Source organism: Carcharhinus amblyrhynchos, chromosome 9, assembly GCF_965287045.1.
Source record: "Carcharhinus amblyrhynchos chromosome 9, sCarAmb.v2.hapA, whole genome shotgun sequence".
Lineage (NCBI taxonomy): Eukaryota > Metazoa > Chordata > Chondrichthyes > Carcharhiniformes > Carcharhinidae > Carcharhinus > Carcharhinus amblyrhynchos.
Window position 1 is genome coordinate 57,461,010 of NC_137332.1, and position 26,605 is coordinate 57,487,614.

Here is a 26,605-nt window from a genome sequence, read left to right on the forward strand (position 1 = left end):
CAGAGAATTCCAGAGATTCACCACCCTTTGAGTGAAGAAGTTCCTCCTCAACTCCGTTCTGAACCGCCCCCCCTTTATCTTGAGGCTGTGCCCCCTAGTCCTACTGTCTTTTTTGAGCGGGAAGAGTCTTTCCACCTCTATCCTATCCATCCCATTCATCATCTTATACGTCTCAATGAGATCTCCCCTCATTCTTCTAAACTCTAACGAGTACAAGCCTAGTTTATTCAGCCTCTCCTCATAGCTCAACCCCCTCAACTCCGGTATCAGCCTAGTAAACCTCCTCTGCACTCCCTCCAAGGCCAAAATATCCTTGCGCAGGTGCGGCGCCCAAAACTGCACACAGTACTCCAGCTGCGGCCTCACCAATGCCCTATACAGCTGCAGCAAGACCTCCCTACTTTTATATTCAATCCCCCTCGCTATGAAGGCCAGCATCCCATTCGCCTTCCTGACCACCTGCTGCACCTGCAGGCTGGGTTTTTGCGACTCATGCACAAGGACCCCGAGGTCCCTCTGCACCGTCGCCTGCTGCAGTTTTTCGCCACGTAAGTAATAGTCCTTCCTACCATTCTTCCTACCAAAGTGGACCACCTCACACTTGCCAACATTAAATTCCATTTGCCATTTCCTGGCCCATTCGCCCAGCCTATCTAGATCCTTCTGCAGACTCTCCACACCCTCCGCACAATTTGCCTTTCCCCCAATCTTGGTGTCATCAGCAAATTTCGACACCATACACTCGGTTCCCTCCTCCAGATCATCTATATAAATGGTAAATAGCTGAGGCCCCAGCACCGACCCCTGGGGCACCCCACTAGTCACCAACCGCCAATCCGAATAGCACCCATTGACCCCCACTCTCTGCCTCCTATTTGACAACCAATCCTCTATCCACGCTAACACCCTACCCCCAACTCCATGTCCTCTGACCTTCTGCAGTAACCTCTTGTGAGGTACCTTATCAAACGCCTTCTGAAAATCCAGAAAGACCACATCCACCGGCTCTCCTCTATCCACCGCCCTAGACCCATCCTCATAGAACTCCAGTAAATTTGTCAGACACGACTTCCCTTTAATGAAACCGTGTTGCGTCTGCCCTATCAAGCAATTCCCTTCAAGATGCCTCGCAATTTCCTCCTTAATGACGGATTCTAACATTTTACCTACCACAGACGTTAAACTAACCGGATCTATGCACAATCAGGACCCTGACTCTCCAGTTGCTTGCCATTTTAACACACGATCCTGCTCCCATGCCCACAATCCAGTCCTTGACGTGCTGTAGTGTTCCAGTGAAGCTCAATGCAAACTGGAGAAACAGCATCTAATCTTCAGGCTAGTCTCGCGATAGCCTTCCGGACTCAACATCAAATTCAATAACTTCAGATGATTAGCGCTACCTCACCTCAACCCCTTTGGTTTTCATTCTATTTAATTTTTTTTACTGTTCTCTACCTTTCATTTCTTTTATTATCTTTTTTCTTTCCCCTCACACTTTCTCCGTTTTGTCCCCCCCTCCCCCCGCCTTACCTTTTCTCCCACTTTCCTTTTTCTTCTTTCCTAAAGTTTACTTCTCTCCCATCCAACCCCCTCCCCCCACATCATCTGTCACAGTTTACCCTCTGATTTTAGTTTCATTGTTGTTTTGCCACTTACACCCTTTATTCTCTCTATGGACCACCATTAACAGTATTTTCCCCTGGTTTCTGTGGCTATGACTCATCTTTCATTTCCTTACCCTATACTATAAATATCTCCCACTTTCTATGCCTTTTAGCTTTGACAAAGGGTCATCTGGACTTGAAACACCAGCTCTTTTCTCTCCTTAACAGATGTTGCCAGACCTGCTGAGATTTTTCCAGCAGTTCCTCTTATGGCCAGACACAGTAGCTTTAAGAAATCATTAACATCAATCTGAAATGATTCCCAACTAGAAAGAATTAAAGGCAGGGAAATTGTTTAGTTAAAAAAGGGCTGAACACTCAACAAACTAGAAGTATGAGCATGTACTCTGGAAAGCAGATCCTGTTGCAGTTTTTCTTAATCACTGCACATAAATCCAAAGCTACTATGGATGAATAAACCTGGTGGCGGGGACTTGAAGCTTAATTGGCTCCATTAGCAGATGTGGGATGGCAATGTGTGATTGGGACAAGGCAGGGCAGTGGAACTAGATTAAATGTTCCTTCAGAGAGCTGGTGCAGACTTGATGGGTCAAATAGCCTCCTTCTGTATTGTAAAAATTCTGTCATAGCAATGGAGATACTCAAGGTCCAATTTATAACAAGTTGATTTTTTTTCTTTGAAAAGAACGCAAGGTTATACTGCTCAAGTGAACGTTGCTTCGGCAGTGTTAGACCAGTATTCGGTTTGGCCACAATTTTCTGTACAGTAGAGTTATTCACTAATAGGACAAAAATGTGCAGGTGCTGATTACATATGCACAATAAGGAGAGGGGAACTAGAGGGAAAAGGGAACAAAATGATGTTTTTAAAGAGGAAGTCTAGACTTCAAAGTCACTAAGTGCGAGTTAAGACTGGGAGGAAATGGGTTTCACATTGATCATTAAGGAGATGAGGAAAGGTCAAATTTTGAAAAATGGCAGCTGAGGAAAATCATAGATAACAACCTTAGGTGAAGTAATTGATATTGCTCCGCAAAGTTCCTGTTGAATATGTCTCTGTTTAAAAAGTTCACTTCTTTGAACTTTTTTAAAAAACTGGTGATAGTATTTGGACTGAATTGTCTGACCCTTTGATAATTAGAGCACTTTGGATCAAGCTGACTAGCAGTTGCCATTAATTCAGATTTTTGTTGTTCTTACAAGAAATATAATGGGTAGTTGCTTTGGGAAGGGGAGTGGATGTCAGGGGTGAAGATACAGCAGACAAGGGTTTATCAGAGGAATGGTCCCTCCAGAATGCTGACAAGGAGATCAGAGATGTGCTTCATGGTAGCAACATGTTGGCAGAAATGGCAAAGGATAATATGATGAATCTGGAGACTGGTAGGATTGAAAGTGAGGTCAAGAGGAACCATGTGAGGAGAGGCTGAATAAACTAGGCTTGTACTCATTAGAGTTTAGAAGAATGAGGGGAGATCTCATTGAGACGTATAAGATGATGAATGGGATGGATAGGATAGAGGTGGAGAGACTCTTCCCGCTCAGAAAGGATAATAGGACTAGGGGGCACAGCCTCAAGATAAAGGGGGGGCGGTTTAGAACGGAGTTGAGGAGGAACTTCTTCACTCAAAGGGTGGTGAATCTCTGGAATTCTCTGCCCGTTGAAGTGGTGGAGGCTACCTCGCTAAATATTTTTAAGACGCGGGTTGATGGGTTTTTGATAAGAGAGGGGATTAAGGGTTATGGAGAGAGGGCGGGAATGTGGAACTGAGCAGAGACAGATCAGCCATGATCTTATTGAATGGCGGGGCAGGCTCAAAGGGCTAGATGGCCTACTCCTGCTCCTATTTCTTATGTTCTTATGTCATCATTCTGAGAGGGTAAAGGGTAAGGGAGGCAAAGCAGGAAAAGGGATTGATAGTCAACACTGAAGGGGATTCCTCTGTTGAGGGAAAAGGAAGACACATCAACAGCACTGGTGCGAAAAGTGACTTGGACAAATGCAACAGAGAAACAAGAATGGGACATTGATAGAATTCCAGACCTGGATTGGAAGAAATAGGATAATAGAGAAATCAGTTGAAATGTAAAAAAATTGAGGTCGGTGACAATCTGGGAAATCACAGCTTAATGTTTGATGGTGGGCGTGTGGTCGGTCTGTGATGATGGAGGATGAGATGTCAGACAGTTGGTGTTCTGACCCCTGCGTGTTAAACGCCAACAGTGCCACCCACCCAGCCGTATGTGAAACACCTACTGGGGAGTCTACATGGATGGAGATGTTCAGGAAAGGTAAGAAATCAGAGGGAGTATTGTGATTTGAAATGCTGGCTGAAATCACCTGGGATGAGAAATTGCCTGGTGCCGAGGCTGAAGAAAAGCAGTACCGATAGAGCACGGCCTTAATCTTCAGCCTCTGAAAGGGGGGCTAGAAGTGAAGCACCTGAGTGATGTACCCTAATTCTCCTTTCCCTTTCTCCTTCCTGGGTGACAGAATGCAATGGAGCTGCATGCAATGGGAGAAAAATAGGTATCATTAGCAGAATTAGCAGCACCGTAGTAACAAAGTCAAATTTTTTAAATGTCCTTCATGACGCAGACAAATTCAAAAGCAACATTTCTTTCCAACAACAACAACAAAGCAACTTTTATTTATGTAGCTCCAGATCCAAGGCATGGCCAGTATATACAAAATGCTCCAAAGTGATACAGCCTATCCTTGGATCGTATTGAAATTCAATGTCATAGTCAGTCCAACGCCGGCATACCCACATCATAGTTTCATAGCCCAGGGCAAGGTATTTGGCAAATAAAATGGAGAATAAACAAGCAATCCATTTAAAACGCACGAGGTCCTTTGTTTGAGTTTCGACCCAAGATCCCCAAGCTCTTAGCAGAATCTCATCTCTCAATTTATCTGCTTATCTATCTGTTAATTTCTTAGCTCCTTCATTTCACTGTTTATTGAACCTGTATCTATTATAGACTATGTTGGCTTTGACTTTAAAGCAAGCCCAGAGGCCTTTCATATTGATGTGTGAGGTCACTGAACTTTTTACTGTACTTTATTCAGGTCCTGATGGCTTGATTCCTGGCATTAAACCCTATGCCTATCTGTTCCCACTGCCTTTTGACCATGTACTTGAAGGGCCTCTGGGCTCTCTATATCCCATTCTATCTTGTTCACCCCTCCAATACTGTGTCCAAAAATATTGGAAACTGCTCTCTCCCCCATTATGGCAATGTGCAATATTTTTCAAAATAGATTCACTTCCTGCATGATCGCCAGCAATTTCTGCAGCCACAACATAGCACCTCTTGAAAAGTGCAGGCTAGCCATTCACGTTGAAGTGTCTGCGTGGTCTCACCAATGTACTATGCCTCGGGACATTCCTGCAGCGTATCAGGTAGACAATGTTGGCTGAGTCAAGAGTATGTACCGAGTAGCTTGTGGATGATATTCTTACGTGAAATGATGGCATCCATATCAATGATCCAGCACGCTTTGCCAAGGTTGTTGTGGCAGGGTTTTGTGATATCGTGATCGCTGTTTTCCTGAAGGCTGGGTAGTTTGCTGTGGACAGTGGTCTGTTTGAGGTTGTGCTGTTGTTTGAAGGCAAGACGTTGGGGGGGTAGGAGGTGGGAATGGCCTTGGTGAGATGTTAGTTGTCTTCAATGACATGTTGAAGGCTCCGAAGAAAATGTTGTATCTTTTCTGCTCCGGGAAAGCACTGGACAACGAAGGCTACTCTGTCCACTGTGTTTGTTTTCTGAGAAAGTCAGTGCAGTTTTTCTCCTGTGGTGTGTTGGAACTGTCAATCAATGCGTCAAGTGCCATACCATGTTCTTATGAGGGCGTCTTTCAGCATCTGTAGGTGTCTGTTGAGTTCCTTCTCATCTGAGCAGATCCTGTGTATACGGAAGGCTTGTCTGTAGGGGGTCGCTTCTTTGAGGTTTAGCGTGGAAGCTGGAGAAGTGGAGCATCATGAGGTTATCTATGGGCTTGCAACACAGTGAAGTGCTGAGGTGACCGTCCTTGATGGAGATGTGTGTGTCCAAGAATGCAACTGATTCGATAGTCCATGGTGAACCTGATGGTGGGATGGAACTTGTTGATGTCATCATATAGTTGTTTCAGTGATTGTTTGCCATGAGTCCAAAGAAGAAAATGTCATCGATGTATCTAATGTTTTGCATCAATTCAAGGTCCTGAGCAGTGAAGAGGTCTTGTTCAAACCTGTGCATGAAGATGTTGGCATATTGAGGAGTGAATTTGGTCCCTGTAGCTGTTCTATGTGTCTGAATGAAGAACTGGCTGTTGAAGGTGAAGACGTTGTGGTCCAGGATGAAGCAGATGAGTTGTAAAATTGCATTTGGAGATTGGCAGTTGTCGGCATTAAATACTCAGGCAATTGCAGCAATACCATCATTGTGGGGGATGCTGGTGAGTGCTGAGACATCCATTGTGACGAGGAGTGCTCCGAGTTCAACTGCTCCATGTGTGCTGAGTTTCTGTAGGAAGTCTGTAGTGTTGCAACAGAAGCTAGATGTTCTTTGTACAATGGGTTTCAGGATGCTCTCGACACAGCCAGAGACGTTCACAGCGTCCCATTACCTGATACAATGGGATGGCCAGGTATGTTAGCCTTGTGCATCTTTGGATACAGTAGTGATGTCCAAAGTGGGGAGTATGTGGGATGACAGCACGAAGGGTACTCTGAAGGTCCAGATCAAAAGTCTTGATCAGTCTGTTGAGTTGACAGGTGTGTTCTTTGGTTGGATCTGTGGGTAACTGTCTGTAGTGTTCCTCATTGTTCAGTTGTTGGTATACTTCTTTGTAGTAATCCATTCTGTTCAGTATAACAGTGGTTCTTCCTTTGTCTGCTGGTTGATGACAATGTTACGGTTGGTCTTGAGAGCGCGGATGGCATTGCGTTGAGCTTGGGTGACATTCAGGGCTGTCTTGCGTGTGGCTGATGAATCCGGCATTGATGCATTCTGATGGCTTGGGCATACATAGGGCGGATTCCTTTTTCCATTCTTGCACCAGTTTTTCACTAACACCAAATTCCTTTGCCGTAGCCAAGCTATTTAATGAGTTAGTAAATTTTAGTTTGATACCACGGCCATATTTAATTCTTTTTGCCAAAGGACCCACTTCTGTTTGACATTTGCCAGGCACACTTTGCTCTGTGGGTGCGTCTTAAGCTCCTACATATCATCTTGACAACACAACTTGCATTGACTCAATCCACTAACTTACAGTAAGACATACATTTGCAGTGAAAAATTGAGGCTCCAAATGCTAGTACAGGATTTCTTAGCAGTAGTGGGGCCGGGGGGGGGGGGGGGGGGCAGGCAATAGATACACTGAGTATTTGCCTAAATGTGATTTTGGTGTTGATATAAAAAGAGGTCATCTAATGCATTGGCTCAACATTCACACCACATTTACACCATCTTTTTAATTTTGCCCTAGTTTCATTTATTTCTGTCTCCTTGTCATGATCTCTTAACCTTATGTTGCCTTTCTTTGACCTTGTATTTCTGATGCTCGTGTCCTTTATCTGTTGTTGTCAGTACGTGGGTACCAGTTTTTCTCTCTGCATCGGTATAGCAAAATGTATCTCTGTCTCAGTTTGTCTCTTGTGGATATTTCTGTTTGCATCTGTTATTCTCTCTCCCATGTGTTTTTCAGCATCTGTTTCTCCATTTCCTAATTTATTTGTCTGTCTGTCTTTGAGGCATCTTTCCTAATCCAAATTGCCAAGTCTTTGGAAACAGCTGTGAAACTGTGGGTGAGGTTTTGTGCAACCTCTCTCTTTAGCCTGGAATGTTGGAAGGAAGTAGATGGAAGAAAAAACATGCATCCAAAAGCCTAATCTAATGAGCAATAGTACTGTTATTTTGAACTGAAAGGTTAAAATGAAAAATGTTTAAAATCCATCAGCTAGCTCAAGCATCTTTTCATGTAACCAATCCCTATTCTAGCAACTGTCCTCTTGTGCTTGTACGTACACCTCAAAGGGAGTATTTTCAAACGTTAAGGGGACAGGGAGGGAGGGAAGGGGAGAGGGGGAAGGGAGGGGGAGGGGGGAGGGGGGGGGAGGGGGAGGGAAGGGGGGAGGGAAGGGGGGAGGGGGAGGGAAGGGGGGAGGGAAGGGGGGAGGGAAGGGGGGAGGGGGAGGGAAGGGGGGAGGGAAGGGGGGAGGGAAGGGGGGAGGGAAGGGGGGAGGGAAGGGGGGAGGGGGAGGGAAGGGGGGAGGGGGAGGGGGAGGGAAGGGGGGAGGGGGGAGGGGGAGGGGGAGGGGGAGGGAAGGGGGGAGGGGGGGGGAAGGGGGGAGGGGGGGGGGAAGGGGGAAGGGGGAGGGGGAGGGAAGGGGGAGGGGGAGGGAAGGGGGAGGGGGAGGGAAGGGGGGAGGGGAGGGGGAGGGGAGGGGAGGGAAGGGGGGAGGGGGAGGGGGAGGGGAGGGAAGGGGGGAGGGGAGGGGGAGGGAAGGGGGAGGGGGAGGGAAGGGGGGAGGGGGGAGGGGGGAGGGGGGAGGGGGAGGGGAGGGAAGGGGGAGGGGATGGAAGGGGGAGGGGGAGGGGGAGGGGGGAAGGGGATGGAAGGGGGAGGGGGAGGGGGGAGGGGGGAGGGGAGGGAAGGGGAGGGGAGGGAAGGGGGGGAAGGGGGAGGGGGGGGGAGGGGAGGGGAGGGAAGGGGGGAGGGGGAGGGGGAGGGAAGGGGGAGGGGGGAGGGGGAGGGGGGAGGGGGAGGGAGGGGGGAGGGGGAGGGAAGGGGGAGGGGAGGGAAGGGGGGAGGGGGGGGAAGGGGGGAGGGGAGGGAAGGGGGGAGGGGAGGGAAGGGGGAGGGGGGGAAGGGGGCGAAGGGGGCGGGGAGGGAAGGGGGAGGGGAGGGAAGGGGGAGGGGAGGGGGAGGGAAGGGGGAGGGGGAGGGAAGGGGGAGGGGGAGGGAAGGGGAGGGGGAGGGAAGGGGGAGGGGGAGGGAAGGGGGAGGGGAGGGGAGGGGAGGGGGAGGGAAGGGGGAGGGGGAGGGAAGGGGGAGGGGGAGGGAAGGGGGAGGGAAGGGGGGAGGGGGGGAGGAAGGAAGGGAAGGGGGAGGGGGAGGGGGAGGGAAGGGGGAGGAAAGGGGGGAGGGGGAGGGGAGGGGGAGGGGGGAGGGGGAGGGAAGGGGGAGGGGGGGAGGGAAGGGGGGAGGGAAGGGGGGAGGGGGGGAGGGGGAGGGAAGGGGGGAGGGGAGGGAAGGGGGAGGGGGAAGGGAAGGGGGAGGGGGGAGAGGGAGGAAGGGGAGGGGGAAGAGGGGAGGGGGAAGGGAAGGGGAGGGGGGGAAGGAGGGGGGAGGGGAAGGGGGGAAGGAGGGGGGAGGGGGAAGGGGAGGGGAAGGGGAAGGGGGGGGAGGGAAGGGGGGAGGGGGGGAGGGGAAGGGGGGAGGGGGGTGAAGGGGAGGGGTGGAGGAGGAGGAGGAGGAGGGAGGGGAAGGGGAGGAGGGGAGAGAGGGAAGGGGGGAGGAGGAGGGGAGAGAGGGAAGGGGGGAGAAGGAGGGAAGAGAGGGAAGGGGGGAGGAGGAGGGGAGAGAGGGAAGGGGGGAGGAGGAGGGGAGAGAGGGAAGGGGGGAGGAGGAGGGGAGAGAGGGAAGGGGGGGAGGAGGAGGGGAGAGAGGGAAGGGGGGAGGAAGAGGGGGAGGAGGGAGAAGAGGGGGAGGAGGAAGGGGGAGGAGGGAGAAGAGGGGGAGGAGGAAGAAGAGGGGGAGGGGGGAGGGAGGAGGGGAGGGGGGAGGGAGGAGGGAGGGGGGAGGAAGAGGGGGAGGAGGGGGGAGGAAGAGGGGAGGAAGAGGGAGGAAGAGGGGGTGGAGGGAGGGGGGAGGGTAGAGTGGGTCGGGGGTAGAGGGGAGAGGGTGGGTGGGGAGAGGGGTGTGTTGCGGGACGGACGGTTGCGGTGGAGGACCAGGACAGGTTGTTGATCTGGACACCTAAAAGCTTGAAGCTTTCAACCATTATCTCATTTGTGCCCCTTGATGTAGACAGGGACATGTTCTCAATTCGCTCCCTGAATTCAATGACAATCTAAATAAAGCCTATTAAACTCAAACCACTGTTTTACAAATACATTTTTTGCTGATTGATCATTCTTTTACAATTTGAAGTAATCTCTTCATTAAATGTAGTAAAACTAATAGTCTTTTTAAAAAGGTACAGCTTCCACTTTAGCTATTTCTGGACAGCAGATTCAAAGAGGACAGAAAACAAATCTAATTATTTACCAATTGTAAAACACAACTTCCAATATTTACAGCTTTCATCTTCAAGTGATGGAATGATACAGTAAAGATTGTCAGTATCAGAATACTATAACATTGTGGCTTTTATCCCTTTCTTCACACACGTGGAGAGTTCCTGAGCCAAACCAAATCACTAAAATTTAACACCAAGAGAATACAAAAAGGTGAATAGCAAGCTATGCATTGGCACATGATTAAGAACAAATGCCCCATTTTCCTTCTTGATTGCGAATTTTGTTTTATGTTTCCCCCATGTATAAAGTGGTAGGTAAGTTTAACACTTCTTTGTTCTGGCACGTAGCAGTCTCTCTCTGTTATGCTCTACACTCAGAACACTCAGCCACAGCAACTAAGACTTCCGAGCTAACACTTGAAGCGGATACAGTAGTGACTTTTAAAGGGCATCTTGACAAGTACATGAATGTGATTGGAATAGAGGGATATGGTCCCTGGAAGGGTAGGGGGGTTTTAGTTAAGTCGGGCAGTATGATCAGTGCAAGCTTGGAGGGCCTGTTCCTGCACTGTAATTTACTTGGTTCTTTAAAATGCAAACAACACCTGCAGTCACAGCTTCTCAAAGTCATCAGCAACCAATGTAACAGCTCACTATTTACAGCGAGCAGCTTTTGAAATGTCAGGAAATCAGCCAAACAGAAAAGGAAATGGCAATATCTAGACTAATAATAGCACAGCACAAATAACTCACAATAATGATGGGGTAGGGGCAGGAAGTGATAGACCCTTTCCCAAGTTAAAGTTGCATTTTTTGCATGGTTCAATATGGAATTTTGATTTTAAAAATCCTTCAGAAATGTGTGAAATGTTAAGTACAGTAAAAAGTCTGACAACACCAGGTTTAAGTCCAACCGATTTATTTGATAGTACACGCACTAGCTTTCGGGTTAGCCCCTTCGTCAGGTGAATGGAGAGTTCTGGCCTCAGACAGAGCATATAAAGCACAGTTTACAGATTACTGATTAGAATGCGAATCTTCAAGACTTGAACAGCAGGTTTGGTGTAAAGTGGCTGACAATGTGAGTGGAAGGAGCACTGATCACAGGTTAAAGAGATGTGTATTGTCTCCAGACAGTACAGTAGGTGAGGTTTTGCAAACCCAGGCAAGACACGGGGGTTACAGATAGTGCGACATGAACCCAAGATCCCTGTTGAGACCGTCCTCATGTGTGCGGAACTTGGCTATCAGTCTCTGCTCAGCGACTCTGCGCTGTCGTGTGTCGTGAAGGCCGCCTTGGAGAATGCTTACCCGAAGGTCAGAGGCTGAATGCCCGTGACCACTGAAGTGTTCGCCAACAGGAAGGGAACAGTCTTGCCTGGTGATTGTCGAGCGATGTTCATTCATCCATTGTCATAGCGTCTGCATGGTCTCCCCAATGTACCATGCTTTGGGACATCCTTTCTTGCAACGTATCACATAGACAACGTTGGCCGAGTTGCAAGAGTATTTACCGTGTACCTGATGGATGGTATTCTCACATGTGATGATGTCATCTGTGATGATGATCCGGCATGTCTTGCAGAGGTTGCTGTGGCAGGGTTGTGTGGTATTGTGGTCACTGTTCTCCTGAAGGCTGGGTAGTTTGCTGCGAACAATGGTCTGTTTGAGGTTGAGTGGTTGTCTGAAAGCAAGTAGTGGGGGTGTGGGGATGGCCCTGGCGAGATGTTCATCTTCATCAATGATATGTTGAAGACTCCGGAGAAGATGTCATAGCTTCTCCGTTCCGGGGAAGTACTGGACGACAAAGGGTACTCTGTCCACTGTGTCCTGTGTTTGCCTTCTGAGGAGATCGGTGTGGTTTTTCGCTGTGGCGCATCGGAACTGTCGATCTATGAATCGAGCGCCATATCCTGTTCTTATGAGGGCATCTTTCAGCGTCTGGAGGTGTCTGTCAAGATCTTCCTCATCTGAGCAAATCCTGTGTATACGGAGGGCTTGTCCATAGGGGATAGCTTCTTTAACATCCACAAATGTTAAGTACATCATACACTTTGAAAGCAGGGTTGCTAATTTTCATTCATTCATTTTATGTTGATGTTTGGCCAGGTGGTGCCTCAATTCCTTTAGTGGTCACAATGAAGTCTGACTTGTGGCATGCTAAAACTGAGGCTTATGTAGTTTACTGAGGTGTTTTGTAAACAGAACTGTTGAAGTTTACAAAAAGTCTTTCGAATGCACAAAATACCATGTGACACAGTTCTGTTTTACCACATTGCGAGCACAAATAGTTATGGTAATATAATCAGGGCCCAGTTTTAAGGCTGATTAAATTGGATATCTTAAGTTAAAGAATCAAACTCAGGCAGACCAGACTTGATGAAAGTCAAATATACAAAGACACAGAAACATATCTGGGCCTGGCCCATCAAGGATCATTGCACTCTACTGAGACCCAGCAGGAGATCATCGCACCCCATTGAAATGCACCAGCCTATTGTTAGAAACCCAGACTTTCTGTCACCTAGAGTTCCTGCAGTTACTTTATCTGGCAACAGGTTGCATGTAAGCAACACCATGGAAATGGACATCCTAGGGGCAGGCCCCTGTGTCCTGTCAGACAGACATCAAGATATTGGGACTGGACATTGGGACCCCCTCCCAAGACTTCATTGGTCAGAAGCCAGAAACATTTCTGGAAAGGCAGGCAGGGGGATAAAGATATGCATCTCAGGCACACCAGCAGTGAAGACTCAATGAGTGAGGCGACCTTGACCATCCAGATCCTGCAGTCGTTTGAAGTCATGAGGTTACACTGAGGCTTCATTTGAAACAATTTTTAAAAGCGGCATCTCGGCCTTTCGGCTAAGATGCAATTGAGATCAAGCCTTGGAGAAGGTGTAATGCCTACTCCAATCAGCTTAGATCATGTAGATCAAGCCCAAAACAGATGGTGAGAGCCCTGTCTTGTCAGCTTGGATTGGGAATGTCTCACTTGCTGAGACTCTGAATTGGACTTTGATTGGCTATATAAAAAAAAGGAAGCTGCCATTGAGACTCACCTTCATGATGACTGATCACATGGACTTAGAATCAGGCCTTCAGTTCAACAAAACCATCTTTGCAGGTAGTAAATTTGAGTCTGTGGTATCCTCTTGTTCTATGTGGGTAATAGTGTTATTAATAAACTTACTGAAACTTTTGTGTTTGTCCTTTGTCCATCTTGCAAATAAGGGCATTGGGGTAAAACCTTGGAGTAAGCAAACTGGTCAGAAATATCTGAGAATTACAGGTACAACACAGTCCTTAAACTTGCATTAAGTTCATAAACTAACTCGTGCAATTTGAGATAATTTTAAAGCAGGTTTCTGAAGCAGAATAAGCCAGGCGCTGAAAATCTCAAAATGAAACAGAAAGCATTAGAAATATTTAGTAGATCTGGCAACATCTGTGCAGAGGGAAAAACAGAGGTAACATTTCAGGTTTATGATCAATCAGCACATTTCCAGCATTTTCTGTTGCTGGTTAAGAGCATTTAATGCATGGCATTACTACAAATGGCATCAAGTTCAAATCCTATATTTCTTTTAAATAATTCAAGAACATACTCAAATTGCTCGCCTTCCCCACCACCCCATCTGTAAATGTGTTTATGCTCTCCAGTAAGTACTGCAATTATTCCAGCAAAAAAACAGTATTATTTAATTTCAATTTGATGGTAAGTAACAGTGTACAAATAAGTAGAAGATGCCCAGGTACAGTATAGTTTCACGGTACAACTACCAGTACTCGATTGACAACATAAATACCCATTTTACATGAAAAATGTTTTTTTAAAGAAAGACACTGAAAATATATTTCTGTGTTTGCAATGCCTTGGCATCCTGTAGTACTTCATTTTGGAATACTAGAATTTGTTTAAAACCATACCTTTGCAACATTAAAGGATACTTGCCTTCAAATTAAATATTTAGTTTCCCCTCCCAATAACTTAGTGGATTTAAACACTATATAACATGGCCCCAGGTTCAATCCACAGCCAGAACACAGTTTGGGGTCTGACGATTAGCCTTAGCCCTTTGGTTAAAGGGAGGAATCGTGAGGTTCTCACTTTTTTCCATTGTTGGTCTATCAACACTCAATGCCCCAATTCTCATACGAAGAAAGGTCACTTAAAGTAAGGATTGGAGGGCTGCTATTGTACCATATTCCACCATCCATTGATGCTTTCGGGGGAATGCAGGGCTGCAAGAAATTATTTTTATTTTCCAAAAAGAATTTTTTTCGTCATATGTGAAATTAGGCCTTTGCCAATAGGTTTGCAAGAGATTCAGGGCAACCAAAAAATAAGCACATATCTACTGCCTGTGATGTAATCCATAAACCAAGAAACTGAGAAGCAACACACTACAAACTTCGATCTCCTGAATTCCAGGTGGTGGTCACAATATCATGATCAGATAAGAAAATCCACTGGGACACTGTCCTCTTGCCCAAGTCTGTGGTGTTTCAGTTGTGAACTTGTAGAGTCACAGATACGTAAATCTGAACATGTGACAAGTTTTTATTCAATGAAACATCTCACAATACTGCTTGCTATTGTGTGGAAGACAAAAATGTCACAACCATCAAAAGCACAATCTTCATTTATTTGGCACGGATCTCATATCAATGCCTATTTGTGTTCCTTGGTTGGTGCATAATAAAGTTCCATAGGTTTGTTCACCTTCCAATATTTCTCACTAACGAGCTCCAATGAAAAGGAGCCATTCAGCAACTGGAAAGAAATAAAACCAACAGTAAGTTTCACAAATCCTTCATGAAGAGTCACAATCCCCATCAGTGACTGGCACAAGGGCCACTGTAGTAAAGCACTTCCATCTGTTTGGGTTTATTACAGAATCCCTATAGTATAGAAGGAGGTAATTCAGCCCATCGACCACAATCCGCCCACAGGCCCCATTCCCACAACTCCATGCGTTTACCCTGTTAATCCTTTTGACACTAGGGTCAATTTAACACGGCCAATCAATCTAACCCGCACGTCTTTGGAGTGTGGGAGGAAACCAGAGCACCCGGAGGAAATCCATGCAGACACGGGGAGAACGTGCAGACTCCACATGGACAGTCACCCAAGCAGGATCCAAACCCAGGTCCCTGGTGCTGTGAGACAGCAGTGTTAACCACTGAGCCACCCTCTGTTTTAATTTTTCCTCCTTCCTTTTCCCTTGACCCCAATAATGCATTCAGTAATTTCCAATGGATAGTAGGCTGAATTCAGCCAGACACTCTCAGAGCAACAGATCTGCTAAAGATACTAGATGAGGAAAACGTGGTCTCAAATGCCTAGGATCTGTTATGCCAACATGGAGAAAAGATCCTGAGCCTCAAATTAATGTCAAATTCAAAAGTGGTGTCCCCAACAGTGCAACATTCCTTTAATAATGGAGTTTAAGACCCACTCCACAGTTGAGTCTTGCACTAAAATTTTCTGACTCATATATGGTCTGGTTACCTCTATCACAAAACCTTGTTTAATTGTGACAGAAACTCAGGATCACTATCAATTGCTGAAATGTCATACAAGTCGCTTTCACTAAGCCAAATAATTAACATTAGTTGTGCATTTGACTAAAACTGATTGAAAATTATCAGAAGTTTCTGAATCATATTGGACTTTCTTTAGTCTATACAGTATGCGTAGTTGCAGTAAAATGTAAAATATTAGAGCTTGCGCTGTGGTCATCTAATTCAGCACTAACTGAAGTTTTTTATTGCCCTTATTAAAACCACGGGGTAAATTTTCTGGTCCCGCCTACCACAGGAATCATTTATAGATCCATTGACCTCGGGCAGGATTTTCTGATCTTGGGGTTGGCGTAACCAGAAAATCCCACCCCTTATCTTTTGACATGGTCAGCATTTTCATTTCATGTTAAGGAGCTGTCCTACAGTTTCTTGACTTATTCATTCATCCTTCCAAATCATTTGCTGCCCATTGGAAGGAGGATTTATGCCAAAGAACCAAAGTTATCAGTATTGTCATTAGTCTCTGCTGCCTCCTCCCCAATATTCTGAGACGAAGTTCATCTGACAAAACAGATTTAAAAAAGGGTGCTGCTTTCAAAATGCAACTTAAATCCTTCTGATATGCCTGCCACCTTATTGTTGCAAAAAAAAAGACTCAAATATCTGAAAACATTATGGGCAAGCAGCCAGAGGATCTCAAAATCAAATCCCAATCTCAGTGGTCCTTTGAACCTGCTTATTGTTGGAGATGATGCTCATTCGTTGACTGTTGAGGATCCCAGGTGAACTTCAATGAACAGACTCATAACAGACATGGGTCATTATTGCTCAAGTGGACCTGCTCACAATAAACGTAGCCATGTAAAACACTGGCACTGCTTTGCTGTGGCTAGTGATAATCAGAGTTGTCAAAAAATATCCCATTCTCCTCACCCTCTCTAGCTCTGTGATGTAATTCCCAGCTATGCAATCTTTTTACATACCTTCTGCTTCTCCAACATTGGTGTTTCTTATTCTCTATTCTCACAGCTACACCACTGAGTCTATATGACCTCCACAGCCTCTGGAACTCCCCTAAAATCTCTGTTTGCGAGCTCTCTTTGCTATTGAGAGATTCCTTTTCAGTCATCCTTTCAACCCTTAGCTCCATTCTGGTGCTATAGTAATGTCAAGATGCCAAACAGATGGTATATAAAATGAACGGAAACCACTTTTCAGTTGAATTGTCCCACAGTACGGATCTCTCCAAACCACAGAAAATGTGGCTGCAGCTTGCACGTTGATGTTTTAGAGTGATATAACATCTGGAATAAACACAAGATGTAATAGTTCACATCAACCTTGTTACAAACCCCCAGTTATCTAAGCGGACTACTTTCCTGGGTTAAAAGACATACATTGGTAAATTGTTCATGCTGTTCCCTGAGACAGCAAGCTGCAAACCATCTAAGACAATGCAAGATAAGTTATCTTTGAACGCAAAATATCCCTGTGAGTTGTGGAGGGAATGGGATGTCAGGTAAGTGCATAGCACTGGGAATTGGTGAATGACTAGTTTCACTTCAATCGCAATGCCAGCCCTGCATAACTGTGGGAAATAACCAAAGGTGAAAGGGCTAAAATGATTTTGGTTCTGTATCTGTACACAGGGACAGTCTCAGGAGAGACACATTCTAAAGTCAACTGCAAATATCATATTTAAAAAGCAGGATTGTACACCTTAATGAGAATGTGTAATTTTATTCAGTCTAGGAAAATTATCTCCAATCACTCTTCATTGTGGAAATGCAATTTGAATTTCTCTAACAACGGAAACCGTAACACACCTTTCTCTTTCAAATGCTAACCTTCTCTATATTCCCAACAATTGTTTTCTTTTGATCTGAAATAAACTGCAGCTAACTCACCCCCTGAAAAGCAGCTCAGATACTTACTGTAAACTGGCCATTCACCGTTGCAATGTAAATGGTATATTGCTTCTCACTGACTGTTTCCACATTCATTGGATTCGCTTCTTCATTTTTTCTGAGCTCTTCTAGGGCTAACCTCATGGCCAGGTACTTGGACAGATGGTCAACAGTGGCATTTCCTGTTGTTTTTATGTACCTATTACACCAGAAAATAAGAAAGAACGTGAGACATGGAGTCATGCCCTACAACCTCAATCTTAAAGGGAATGTGGGGGATAAATTCACAACATGTTTTGTTAGCATTCACATGGAGCATCCATACAGGAACTTGTGGTAGACGATGAGGTTTGCCTTCCATCCCTCTCTCCAGATACAGAGTTCTAAAACTTGTAAATTACATCAGGAATATGTTGATAGATTAGGTTTTCTAACCATAAACAATATAATTAATGTCTTTTGTTATATTTTCTCAAGTATCACTTAACAATATTAGTTGTGACAGAGTTGCAAGGATCTTAGACTTCCTCTTCCCAAATAGAGGATATATGAAAAATAATTTTATGTGTAAAGTTAAACAGCTTTTAAGAAAATAGAAAGGCTTTAGATCATTTCAGTGAATTAATTCAGTGAGTGGTTCTGTTTAGGAAAAGTCAAGTAAAAGTAGTTATTTATTAGGTCACAAGTAAGGTTTACATTAACACTGCAATAAAGTTACTGTGCCACAGTCCAGCTCCTGTTCGGGTCAATGTACTTAACCAGTCAACACATCTTTCATAATGTGGGAGAAAACTGGAACACCCAGAGGAAACCCATGCAGACACAGGGAGAATGTGCAAACTCCACACACAGTGACCCAAGCCAGGAATCAAACTGAGGTCCCTGGTGCTGTGGAGCAGCAGTTCTAACCACTATGCTATCGTGATGCCTCCAGAGGTCTGACTTGATCCTTAATGTGTGTTAGCTAACTTCAGTGCAGGTTCCAGTGCCCTAGGTAAAAAAAGTAAAGATCAGTCAGGGTTCCTGTTTCCAAAAGCTACTCAGCAACACCTGTGGGAAATGTGTGTGTGGCTACTAGGAGAAGATCAACCCATAAGACTTTGGGCAATCAAACAGATGGTTCTGGAAATACTGTCACATACTTGGGACAGGAAAGGAGGGAAAAGTGGTGGAGAAACAAATCTATATTATGAAAAGTATTGAACAATTATGGTTTATTGCCTTTATGACAGCAATTGCATTTAACCAACTTTACAGGAAGTTATAAGACAGTTTTATTCCTGTTTCTACTCAATGGTTAGAGATAGTATTATACACAACATTTCTTGGTTTGAAAAGACTTAGTATCAATGAGCATTTTCTTTTCATTTCAGCATTTAAACTCCATAGACTCAGGCTCCGCTCTGATCTGTGCTTAAGTTTTGTTTATCAAAGGCGGCACCTGTGGCACTCAGTCTGTTATCACTTTCACTAAACACTAAATTTTAAAAATTCACTCATGGGATGTGGGCATCACTGGCTTAAGCAGCATTTATTGCCCATCTCCAACTGCCTTTGAGAAGGTGGTGGTGAGCTGCCTCCTTGAATTGCTGCAGTCCATATAGTGTAGGTGCACTCACAGTGCCATTATGGAGGGAGGTCCAGGACTTTGACCCAGTGACAGTGAAAGAACAGCAGTTTATTTCCAATTCAGATTGGTGATCAGCTTGGAGGGGAACTTCCAGGTGGTGGTGTTCCCATGTATCTGCTGTTCTTGAACTTCCACAACATGATTGCACTGCTTTGTTGAAATACAAGCACCCGTACAATAGGTCAAACATTTCTGAATCACAAAATTGTCTGCAGAGGTACTTGTCCTGCGGCTGAGTGAGCAAATACTCCATCACTAACGATCTGTTCCCTGGTCTGGGCAGAGTTGAACAATCACAGTTGGGACAACAAAAAACTTTTACATCTGGAGATGTCAAGATTTATTTCAAATGCAATGCTCTACATTTTAAAACTCACTGGTTTAGGTTCAGAAGAATGATCACAGTGCTAGAAGACTACAGGCACCTGTAAAAACACTTCCCAGAGGAGTAAGTACTTGGAAAACAGCAGTGATTTTAAATATATTTGTGGCCACAGTCTCAAAGAACTGAGATAGCAAGAGGCCTGACAATGGACTTTTGCTCTATTTGATCAGGGAATTTCATCCAGAGCTGTAGTCACTTCCACTGGTGAGACAGTTACTGGGATTCAAATCCCTTTGTCTCATATAAGCACTCTCAGACTTCGAGTGAACAGCAGGTCTGCATCATACTGACCAAATGCTAAAACTGAGTAAGTGCTGACTGTGCTGTGTAAACTGGTCACACAGTACTTTAACATTTCTGGCACCATTCAGTTTACAATTAACAGTGTGGACTCAAAAGTGTCTATGAATCGAAATGAAGCGGATTCTCCCAGACCTCCGTATGTAGGTGGTCTGTTACTGGTTTGTGGAGAAACCGGTTGCAGTGAAACTGCTTACCGCTTTCTCGACACCGGTGTGCGCCCCACAATCCTCTGGACACCAACCGTGACCTGCCTTGGTTAAAAGAGAAAAATATTTAGAGTCACAGAACAGGTATCTCTTAATTGGTAGCATGCTCTATATTAATGATCACTTGTACTATGTAGAAAATATCACACCATTAAGCTTGCAACTTACAAATCATTGCTTCCAGGAACAGCTTCTAACCCTCTCAAATCTCTGATACACGTGTTTAATGAAATGCACATTTCCTTATCCTTCCATCCCCAGTTTTCTTCCAATTTTTCTCCTTTCCTAAAGCACTGGCACACATTAGAGAATGGGGTCAATAACTTACCCAAATAGTCATTCTTCATGAGTGACCCTAGGAAATGAGGGCTGGTGGGCTATTCAGCCACAAAGACTGTCACAGTTGAACACAAACTTCAGCAAGGGTCAATAAATAACCATCAAAAGAAAGTTCTGCCTGATCCTTTTCTATTTCCCTATCCCAAGGTCACAAAGACAAAAAGTAGACCCTCATCTGCTATGTTGGCAGAGATCAGTTAACTTAGGACAGTCAAACACTCAACTTTATGATAGTCAAAATAGGCATCACTGCTCCATTCATGTCACACTGCTTCAAGTCTAAACATTATACATTGTATTAGAGAAACTTAAAGACCAGAAAGAGGCCATTTAGCTCATTGTCTGCAGTGGTTCTTTGAAAGAACATTAGTGCTTGTTTTCACAATGCCACTTTATGTCCATTACCCTGAAGTTTCTCATTCTCAAGTATCTGTCCAAATCCTTTTCAAAACTAATCATCTTCCACTGCCTTTTCAGGTATAACATTCCAGATCCTGCCAACTCGGTGAAAACTCCTCAATTCTCTTCCTGATCTTTGGCCTATGATTTTCAATCTATATGACCTTTACATTTTCTCCATCTATTCTGTCAATACCTCTCTATCTTGTAAACCAAGGAGATCAGTCTTAGCTTTTCCAAACAAGCCTTATGATTATGTTCCTCATTCCTGCTAATATTGATAAGCCTCTTCTATATCCTTAAGGCCTTTATACCTTTCCTAAAATGTGGTTGGGAAAGATATCAATTCCCAGAACTGTCCACAATCATCAGCTTGAGGCGTTGCCAGTGATTTGTAAAATTCTTGCATGGTCTCCTTGCTTTTATATTCCGTTTGTTTTTAAACCTGAGTAAACCATGTGGTTTAAGCACCACATGGTGAATTTGCCTTTCCCCTTTTAAGGATTTGTGTAAATGGGCTTCAAGGTCTTTCTGCTCATCTACATCTCAAAAATTATGTCAATAAATGTACTGTCTTTTCATGTTATTCATCCCAAAGTGCTTCTCTGCATTGAATTCCATTGAGTGCTTCTGCCCATTTCACCATTATGTTTGTCATCTTTTAATATTTAAAATTTCTGTAAGTTTAAATGCAAGAGCTGCAAATAGATTTGCTTTTGCATTGGTGCTCTTAAGCCTGGTGATTTTATTCATTACACTGCTGTTGATTTGAAGGCTGCAAGTGATCCCAGGCCTTCAATTTCTATGGTCGTAATGAAGTATCATTCCAAAATAGTTAATCGCTCTTTTTCAGATGCTGACTTGACTTGACCTGACATACATTTCCAGAAATTCCCATTTTGTTACCAGTATTTGGTTTTCCTTTTTTAAAGAGAAAATTCTTCTGGTCCAGTGAATAACATTAATCCTTCTCACCTACTTACCTGGTCTGTGCTGTTTCATCTTTCTCCATTAGTGTAGGATGAGGCCTGAAAACCAGTTCAATTTCATTGGTTCCATCAGTCACCGGATCAGGATCTCCTGTCCCATTCTCATTTGTGGTGTCAAGGTCTGGACCCGAATCATCCGACGTCTTTGCACGTTTTTGACTTGGTCCCGCCTCCTGGTTGCTATGCGTGGAGGCGTTACTGCAATGTGAACTGTCCCCATTGTCTTCTGCTCCACTGCCATTCTCAGCCTGATGTTTTCTCACTCTCTGCGCTCTGTGCCGAACAGACAATAATTCAATGTGTTGACATTAAATTGGTGAGAGAAATATCAATAAGAAGGAGCCTTAGACTCTTTCAGGCCTAATGCAGTGTACAAATCAACTGGTTATGTTGTTGTTGTAACAGTTTAATGTATTGGAATAGTCAATGAATCAAATATTTAATCACTAGGAGAAATGGTTGGCAAAGGCTCTAAAATATTTAGTTCATCAACAATCTCAATGCATTTTGTTACAGTGAAACTTAGACACAAAGTCTTCCCATTAAACATAACAGGTATTATAACAATTTATGTACTCGAATAGTATTCCATGTTGCCTCCTTGCTATCAGAGTGGTCTAACGGCTTTCAGGCCTCAAAAAGGCCTGCACCCCAAGAGACAGGCAAGGATTAACACCAACCAACAGTACCAAATCCCTACAGTACCGAAGTAATAAATATGAAATTTGAATATTTTTTCCAAATGAGTAATTAAGATTCTTATAAGGTTTTACATCTGTGATTTTTGGCTAGAACAAAAATTATGTTTCTTTGCATTGCATTCACTGCAATCACTTATTAATTACAACTATTAAAGGCAGAATATTATTTTCTGATGCTGATTTATGGACTATCAACATGACTTTGGTGTCAGTTTGACTCAGCACTCGCTGCTGAGTCGGAGGTTTGTGAGTTCAATATTAAAAAAATTATGTAAAGATGTTAAGTCTCAAAAAGTTTTGATTAACCAATTAATAGCAAAACGCTGTTACACCTTTGAAATTTGTCACATAGAAACTTGAAAGTAAGCCTTTAAAAAAAATAGGATCTTTGTGAAAAACCAATAATGAGTGAAATGCAAGTTTTTCATACGAGAGGAAAGCAAATGGGAAAAAAAGTCTTTAGAAAGAAAACAATGATTGCATTATTACATAAGCCTTTCTTAATTAAGTACTACATCTAACATTGCAACACCATTTAAATCACATTCTCTTAATTATTTCTCTTCCCAAGCAGTTATTCAGTCTCGCTTCTATAATTACTTCACTTGTTGCATTTTGTAAATATACTTAGACTGCTTGTACTTTGAACTCATTGTGTCTATACTGCAGCACTGGCATGAGCAGCAGCTACAATATTGAAATAGGTATTGCTCAAAAAATCTGGTTTGTGGTTTTTAAACTTCTGCCAATGGAATTCCCCATATTCTCTGGAAAAACAGACCAGCCAATGCAAAAAGCTATTCATGCTCATATGAACTGGTGATTAAAGACTTATGTTTGCTTCTGGAGGTCTCTTACAAATTCCCCTGTTTCAGTGCCCCATATATTACAACGATGACACAGCTGTAATATAAACTGCAGCTTAGGGACTTAGAAAATCAGGAGCATAAAACTGATTTTGTTAATCAATACCACAGTGCACTTACAAGCAGTAATAAAGGCATGTTGGTTTATTTATCACTGCAAATCAGCTGTGCTATTCTAAATGGGCAGTATTGAATTCTCTTAATAAATCATTCCCATTGAGCAATACTGATCAATATTGACTTAAAAGTTCACAATTGTGTTAGAAAACAATGAAGCCCATTAAGGAAGTACACCTATTAACTGGTCCATTAATACTAATTAAAGTTCAGCCATAATGAGTAACTGTAGACTAATGTTACATAATCATAGATTTAAGAGTGTAGCCTTAAAGGATTCTAATGAAGGCATAGAAGTGTTTGAAAAAGGACATTGTTCTTTTACACTAATATTTTAATCTTATAGAACCCTTAAAGTGCAGAAAGAGGCTAATCGGCCCATCGAGTGCACTGACTCTCAGAAGGATCATCCCTCCCTTCCACCCTATCCATGTAATTCTGTGCATGGCTGATCCACCTAACCTACACACCTTTTGACTGTGGGAGCAAACCGGAACACCCGGAGAAAACCCAGGCAGACAAGGGGAGAACATACAAACTCCACACAGTCAGTCAGTCACCCAAGGCCAGAATTGAACCCGGGTCCATGGCTCTGTGAGGCAGCCATGCTTACTACTGTGCCACCATCTTGTATTTGAACACTTAGGAATTCTGCCGTGTCCTAAGAAGGTTTCAGAACCCAAACTGGAGTGATTGAAGTTGGAGTTACTGTAGCCTTTAATTACTTAGAAACTGAGGAGCTAAAAACGAATATACAAACAAGAGTAGGAGAAGGTCATAGCCCCTCTAGCCTGCTCCACTATGGCTGATCTGACGTGATCCCAAATCTGCAACCCACCAACCCCCAATAACCAATCACTGCCTCCCTTTCAATAATCTATCCACCTCTCCCTCACAGAAATATTCAAAGACTGCTTAAACCAGCTTTTCCGGAAAAAAGCTCCAAAGACTCGCATCACTTTGATTTTCATTTCTTCTCCATTTTAATTGAGCGACCCCTTATTTTTAAACAGTGACCTGTAATTCTAGATTCTCCCACAAGATGAAACATCCTTTCCAAATCCACCCTACCAAAGCCCCTCAGGAACTTAATTGTTTCAACCAAGTTGCCTCTTGCTTTTCTAAACTCCAGTGGATATATACCTAGCCAGTCCAACTTTTCCTCATAAGACAACTAATCCATTCCAGCTTTTATTGCTGGAAACCTTCTCTGAACTGATTCCAATGCATTTACATTCTTCCTTAAATAAGGTGGTTAATATTGTATACAGTACTCCAGATGTGGTCTCACTGATGCCCTGCACACCAAAGCACAACTCTCCTACATTTGTATTCAATTCCTCTCACAATAAATAATAACATTCCACTAGCTTTCCCAATTACTTGCTGAACCTGCATCTTAGTTCATAGAATCCCTAGTGTAGAAGGAGACCATTTGGCCCATCAAGTCAGCACCAACAACAATCCCACCCAGCTCCTATCCCCATAATCCCACGTATTTACCCTGCTAATCTCCCTGACACTAAGGAGCAATTTAGCATGGCCAATCAACCTAACCCACATATCTTTGGAGTGTGGGAGGAAACCCACGCAGACATGGGGAGAGTGTGCAAATTCCACACAGACAGTCACCCGGGGCCAGAATCAAACCTAGGTCTCTGGCGCTGAGGCAGCACTGCTAACCACTGTGCCACCCATTTTAAGATCCTTGGAAATCCATTAGCACCTGGGCACTTATCAGCCCATAGCTCCAACAATTTACTCAGTACTTCTTCTCAGGTGGCTGTAATTTTCTTGAGTTCCTCCCACCTTTCCATTTCCTGGTTTATAACTGCTTCTGGGATGCTACTTGTATCCTCGTTAATGAAGATTGATGCAAAATACCTGTTCAATCCAACTGACATGTCTAATCTTCTTACCGGTCATCTGTCTTTACACAATTGAATGCTTTATCTTTAGGTTTGATACTATCTTTAACCTTTCTAGTTAACTATGGTCTGTCCTTTGGACTTTTTTCTAACTCATGGGATGCCTTTATTTTACGCATTCTGAAATATTTCCTTAAATGTTTGCCACTGCATCTCTATTGACCTATCCTTTAACTTAAATTGCTAATTTATTTTAGCCAGCTCTGCTTTTATGCCCTCACAACTGCCCTTATTTAAGCTCAAGTCTCAGAGCTATTTCTCTCTCCCTCAAACTGAATGTAAAATTCAATTAAATGGCATACTTGTTTATTTTGTGCATTTTTCTCCTAACTGCTATCCCCAAAATCATTTAATTTTAGTCATCCTAGACATAATACCCCAGCTGGAGAATAAATGAAATAAAGTATCTGATCAATGTGTTGCTCCAATTGTAATATGTAAAACACAAAAGCGATCAGGAGTCACAGGCTAACTCTGTTTTTATTACACAAGTCAAAATTGGTTTTAAAATTGTGCTGCCTTAAAGTCATAGAGGTTTACAGAATGGAAGCAGGCCCTTCAGCCCAACTTGTCCATGCTGTCCTTTTTTTAAACCTGAAACCAGTCCCACTTGCGTGTATTTGGCCCATATCCCTCTATATCCATTTTACCCATGTAACTGTCTAAATGTTTTTTAAAAGACAAAATTGTACCCACCTCTACTACTATCTCTGGCAGCTTGTTCCAGATACTCACCGCCCTCTGTATGAAAAAATTGCCGCTCTGGATACTTTTGTATCTCTCCCCTTAAAGCTATGCCCTCTAGTTTTAGACTCCCCTATCTTTGGGAAAATATAACGACTATCTAGCTGATCTATGCCCCTCATTATTTTAAAGACCCCTATAAGATCACCCCTCAGCCTTCTACGCTCCAGAGAAAAAAGTCCCAATCTACTCAGCCTCTCCCTATAACTCAAATCATCAAGTCCTGCTAGCATCCTAGTAAATCTTTTCTGCACTCTTTCTAGTTTAATAATATCCTTCCTATAATAGGGTGACCAGAACCGTACACAGTATTCTAAGTGTGGCCTCACCAATGTGTCGTACGACTTGAATAAGACTTCGCAACTCCTGTATTCAATGTTCTGACCAATGAAACCAAGCATGCCGAATGCCTTCTTCACCACTCTGTCCACCTGTGACTCCACTTTCAAGGAGTTACGAACATGTACCCCTAGATCTCTTTGTTCTGTAACTCTCCCCAACACCCTACCATTAATTGAGTTAAGTCCTGCCCTGGTTCAATCTACCAAAATGCATTGCCTCGCATTTATTTAAATTAAACTGCATTTGCCATTCGTCAGCCCTATGGCCCAATTGATCAAGATCCCGTTGCAATCCAAGATAACTTTCTTCACTGTTCACTATGCCACCAATCTTGGTGTCCTTTGCAAACTTACTAACC

General features: G+C 43.8%; 1 protein-coding gene across 2 annotated transcripts in view; it reads right to left on the reverse strand.

The window, feature by feature from the left end:
• Positions 1-13,523: 13,523 nt before the first annotated feature.
• rnf2 (ring finger protein 2) overlaps positions 13,524-26,605 on the reverse strand; it is a 51,222-nt gene continuing 38,140 nt past the window's right edge. For both annotated transcript variants that reach the window (XM_080195735.1, XM_080195734.1), the window contains 4 exons: positions 21,544-21,822; positions 19,811-19,867; positions 17,326-17,497; positions 13,524-14,639 (listed from right to left, as the gene is read on the reverse strand). In XM_080195735.1, coding sequence (XP_080051861.1) covers positions 14,538-14,639; positions 17,326-17,497; positions 19,811-19,867; positions 21,544-21,822 — 610 coding nt within the window. In that variant the 3' untranslated portion in view covers positions 13,524-14,537. The remainder of the gene's footprint in view (positions 14,640-17,325; positions 17,498-19,810; positions 19,868-21,543; positions 21,823-26,605) is intronic.